Below are 5,754 nucleotides of genomic sequence, written 5' to 3'. Positions count from 1 at the left end.
ATAAAATTAACTAACTCTAAGGTAATAAAAAACACAACAATTCTTACTTTCAGGTGATTAAAACATACCTAATATTATAATCCATTTCTGCCAATAGATACTCCTAAATGTTAAACACTGGACCTTTAAAAACAGTGCTGTATATGAATAGAATTACTGCTAAATTTAAATTAAAATTAAATTCAATGCCCTGGTGGAGTGTAGCTTTTATAATGTAACCTTTAATAATCTGGACAGATGTCTGGGATGGCTTGTTGATGGTTTATTAAACTAGACATGCTCTACAAGGACTTATGTATGCAAGACCTTTCTTTTTAAAGTAAAGAGGTATTGCACACTGTGCAGTGCAATGTATAACAATTTCTGAAGTACAAGTATAAGAAAATTACCAGGTCATTCAGAAGTCTAAGGTTTGTCTACTGTATGAAGTCAAGATTAGAGGGTCTCAGGCACTTACAGAAAAACGTTCCACAACCATTTACCAAAATGGCCAATTTTCTCAGCAGATTGAATATCAAAGGTTAATGATCCTAAATCTCTCTGTGAACTATATCTGTAAGTTATCCTCAAGAGGCCAGGGAAGGTAACAGATATGTTGCCCCCTTTTTTATGTATAAAACAATACAAGTAAAAATAAGTTTGACAAAAACTAAATATGTGATGGCAATTTCTGGGTATACTTTTTATGAAGCAGACAGATAGCTGTTAGTACTCACTATGCCAAAACCCAAACTACCAGCACAGTGGACAGTTTTCTTTCTTTATGTCCCTGACATTTTGACACATATCCGGGACTGCACTGTTGCTGAGGTGCACAGAGATCCAGGGCATTAAAGTCTGGATTTGTCTGATGTAACAAGCTCTCATTGCAACTCTGTATTATTGTAGAATCAATTCTCTGATTAGCACTGATGTGGACAGCTACTGGGACAGACAAGCTTTCACAGGGCTTTATCAAAGAGGGACAAGGCATGGAACCCATTGAGCATAATCAGAGTAGGGAGCACTGAGCCCTGCACACAAGTCTTTAAATATTCTTGTTTTTAGGCTTTTGAAAAACTGAATGAAGGAGGTTTTAGTTACGTTATATAGCAGTAGCAGTGTAGGCATTGCATTGCATTTTTTCTTTCTTTTAAGAAGACTGCACATACACTTTCACATCAGAAAATCATGTTTTTGTGATATTTGATTGGTATAGTGCACAGATCAACCATATGAATCTCTGTGTGTCACTCTACAGACAAGAAGGAGTTTAACATCTCTGACAAATTGCTGATATCGTGTGCCATTGGTTGCTTTTATATAGTGACAAACACTGTTTTCACACTTTGTGTCTGCACACTTTGTACACATCCTGATTGATAAAAACAAGGCTGATAGTTTGTTTTTCCACATTTTGACAAAAAGTGTTATTTCTAAGACAGTGATAATGATTTTGGCAAAAAAATATTAGAGAATAGAGAGGAAAGTAAGAGACATATCATACCGGATTGTGATTGGAATCCATCTGTTATTATTGATGTTCTGGCCTGCGGCTGCATTCAAAACATGACTGCCCCCACACCCAAGTTTAGCAACAGGGCTTCCATCTTGAAGGAACACATGAAGGAACTGATCCCCAAAGTTTTGCTCCTGGGCTGAAATGGCAAGAAAATGAGGTTAGTAAAGAGTCTCTATTTCTGTATATCTAAATTCAATACATTATGTAAGCTACAATATATATGACATTACTCCAGGCTTAACTGTCAAGATACTGAATACAGAAAAGGTGTTCCCTTAGTGTGCGTCAAATAAAATAAAAATATTTCAACAAGAAGATGATAGATACATGGTTAGAAACAGAAAAACATGAACATAGTGGTAAGTAATTATATTATGGTCAGGGTGATGGATGGACTGTTACTTTTTGCATTTTCCATTAACTTACGTTAACATATGGCTGACTTTTTTTTAATCTGTAAATCCCAATCCATCTGTCCTGATAAGCAGCAAAAAGAGGTGCTATACTGTAGGACTGAGAGAAACCTTGACATACCCAATAAAACCTGATTAATGTCAGTGTGCTGACCACAAGGCCATACTAGTTGTGATCCATACGGAGCACCCGAAAATGCGAGGAAGGAGTCCTGCCTGCCAACAAATACCATTGCATAGCAACACAATGAGAATGCCTTTGTTCACACAGGGGTTTACCAAGACCCTACTTCAAACTGTTGGGCACTTCACACCTCTGTTTACATGCAACACTACTATTTTTCTTAAAGCATTCAGCTTGAAAGGACGAAATGGCATACAATTCAGTCCTTCTTAGCCAAGTGAAAAATGACAAGATAACAGAAAAAGACAATAACCAGAGATAAATCTACCCATAGGGCTTTGAAGGCCTTTGAAAGAGTTTGGAGAACCACAATCAGTTTTTACTGGAGGATAGAGGACCTCTCCACTGGATACTTCCACATGAAAGGGCTTGTAGGAAATAAGACAAGAAGAGATCGCTGCTGCAGAGAACCTGCAAGAAATTACCTGTGATAATGGTTTGCAGTACAATGTATCAGGACTGCACCAGTATGATATATACTAAGTATGTTCTCAGCCTGATGATGAAGGGCAAAAACTGTTTCTGTTTACAGCTGTTTATAGACTCCAGTACATTATATCAAAATAGGAGTTTCTGCTGGGCTTGCCCAGAGTCTCATGCATGTGAGACAGTGCCGTGGGGGAGCGACAGACACCGGCAACATTAATCCTCCCACACAGGCTACTAGGGTCTTTGGGAGGGAGGTGAGAGAGAGCGCACCCCAGTCCCGCATCGCTGTCTAAGAAGACATGAGCAGAGGGCAGGTAACATAAAAATGCAGCTCTTTGAGAGAGACAGAGATAGAGAGAAAGCCTGCCACTCTTGTGGCACTGATAGGGAAGACATTGTTGCAGGGCAGAAAACAGAACAGGAATACTTAGCTGTTAAAGAGACCTAAAATGTTTCGGTGATTTCAACAAGACACAACTGAATTAGAGAGAGTGACATGAAACCAAAAATCCAGAGTGAGCTACTGAGTAGGAGCAACACAAGCAGGATTGACCCCTTGAATTTCACAATGATAATTGAGCTAGGACTCAAGAGAGGCAGGCTGGTGTAACTCGCTAGGCTAGAATATGGACAGAGGTGTGTGGGCTGCAGAGACAGCCTTAAGTTTTTCACAATGTGTGCCATCTCTCATGAAGTAGTGGCATGGGTGGAGGATTTGGACACCAGCGAAAAATGGTGCAAAAGCTGAGCTTGTTGTTTCAAGGCTGCATGGCAACTGATATGAAAGCTCTGAGCAATTCCTCCAGGGTAAGAAGGGCATCCAGAAAATCCCCATCTCTTTGTCAGAAGGAGCCTATGCTTAGGTTAATATGCTACACTCTGATAATGCATTTTCTAAGAAGACTTGGAGGTCTTCCTTGTCATAAGACTCAAAAGGGATGCACTTAACAGTGCTATATTACCAACTGCTGTTGCTGAAGGCGCCACAGGAGGAATATCTTGTTTAGATAATCCACCGTTTCCTTATCCTTGTTCTGTGGAAGACCCCTACCCCCTGACAAAATAGCAGCAGCAGGGACAAAGCATTATTCATTGGAGTGAAAATATATTTTATTTTCCGGCTGCATTTAGTTAGTTCACATCCTAGTTGAAGAGACAAATTTCTCTCTGTCATTCAGTAATATTGTGACCATGAAGGGCGACTTTGTATGTGAAGTTCCCCAGGGATCAATTCTTGGTCCCCTGCTGTTCAGTTGGCCCATGGAACCAGCAGGCTATATCATCCACAGACATGTTTGTTATTATAGTTATTCTATTGATACTATTTTTTCTGTCCCTTTAGGGTGGGTTCACACTGCGGGCACAAGTCGGATTTTTTTAATCATATGTGACTTTTCATGACAGTGTGAACAGCACAAATCTCATGGAATCTGGTCTTTTTGTGGTCTGTGGTCCAAATCAGATACAGATCTGATTTTTTGTAATGCAACCTCAGTGTGACTTTTACGTCACTCTAGATCTACGTTCTCCATGCAGGTCACTTCAGGACTATGATCTGTTCACACTGGAATCTGATACGGGTCACATGTAGCAAATGATGCAAATAGACAAACAAAAACAAAAAAAAACTGATCTGAGCAGTAAATAAGAATTAAGCAGTAAGGCTTGCAGTGGACATCAAATGGATGTCTAACATGTTCCTTCAACTGAAAAACTAAACAAAGATTACCTCATTTAACTTCCATTTGTTTCAGTCTTATAGCAGTCAAAACTGCTTTATTATAAAAATATATTTTATGTAAGAGGCTTATTGTCACAGGCAGACGCAAAAAGTGTTACAATGGTGCTCGCTAGTTGGTTAAGTATTACCATTGCTCTACCTAAAAAGGCTGTGGGCCCCAGCTTATTCAAAATGCTGGACTGTTTTAACAAAAAACAGAAATTTTGATCACATCTCATCAGTAAAGTTCTCTGAATTCATAAATATATTTAAATGGTTTGAGTTTGGTTTGGTTAAAAGTTTTCCTTTCTCATGCATCAATTATGACTGATGCAATTATAATAGTTGTTTTTAATTGCAGTTTAACTGTTTTTAGTTATATTTTCAGCATACTATGTCTGCATGTACATATATTTTACAATGTTCTTTCCTCTTTTCTAAAGCAAATTTTCACTTCCCTTGGAATCAAATGTTCATCTGCAAATGCAATCCAATACACAGCCCTGCCATGAATCACATGTTTTAATTTTTTTAAATGTGTAAATTTAACTATATGTTTATTATTGAAATCATAGGTAAAGGTGGTGTTGTACTAGCCTACATTATATTGAGAGGTGTTTCTTTTTTTTGTCCACATGGTATTACTCATCAGTTGCAACTTCATTGTGATCCTCACACATGTAGGAGTAAACTAAAATATATGCTCTCCAGCTGCTCTCCTGAGCCGTGCCCCCTGTGCTGATGCAGAGAGCCACAAAGATTACACCAGGACATTAAAGCAAGCAAGCAAACTTGATAGCAGCAGTAGGGATATACACTCAGTGTCCACTTTATTAGGTACACCTGTACAGTCTGACGCAATCCAATACAGCTGTTTTACTATTAAGTCTGCTTTAATGATACTTTTGATGATAATGTTTTTGTTTTTTTGAGACAGTCACAGAGGTGTTCATTAATTATATTATATTTAGCATAGTTAGTGTTGTACTAGACTGTATTATATTTAGAGTTGACCCCATCGCACATATTTGTGATTAGGGGCGGCTGTGGCTCACAGGCAGAGCGGGTCGTCCCCCAATCAGAAGGGTGTTGGTTCGATCCCTGGCTCCTCATGCCACGTGTCAAGTAGTCTTGAGGCAAGAGACTGAACCCCCAATTGCCCCGATGAACGCATTGGTATTGAATGTTATGAATGGTTAGTTTCTGTTCGATGGAGTCGATGGGACTGGCATCACTGAGTGAATGTGTGTTTTTGAAAGGTGAATTGTGGGCACGTAGTGTAAAAGCGCTTTGAGTGGTCGGAAGACTAGAAAGGCAGGTCCATTTTACCATTTTACCCCAATCCATAATTTATATTTACCTTTGTTACTTTCTGCATTCATTTACCCTTTGCTTTGTTTTGGACAAAGTAAACAATTATTTGTTTCACATTGTAACCGATTACTGTATTTAGGTGTTTAAAATGTGTGCCTTGTGACTGTAAAGAATGGAGAAAAAAAAAAAAAAA

General features: G+C 38.7%; 1 protein-coding gene across 1 annotated transcript in view; it reads right to left on the bottom strand.

Annotated features, from left to right (window-relative positions):
- The window catches only part of eys (eyes shut homolog), a 153,225-nt gene that overhangs the window by 32,487 nt on the left and 114,984 nt on the right, over positions 1 to 5,754 (bottom strand). The window contains exon 40 of the mRNA XM_035663372.1: positions 1,487 to 1,637. Coding sequence (XP_035519265.1) covers positions 1,487 to 1,637 — 151 coding nt within the window. The remainder of the gene's footprint in view (positions 1 to 1,486; positions 1,638 to 5,754) is intronic.

The sequence above is a fragment of the Morone saxatilis genome, unplaced genomic scaffold (genome assembly GCF_004916995.1).
Source record: "Morone saxatilis isolate NCDOM2014 unplaced genomic scaffold, NCSU_SB_2.0 Contig19, whole genome shotgun sequence".
Taxonomy (NCBI): Eukaryota; Metazoa; Chordata; class Actinopteri; family Moronidae; genus Morone; species Morone saxatilis.
Note: the sequence above shows the minus strand (reverse complement) of the source record. Positions and strands in the feature narration are given on the sequence as shown.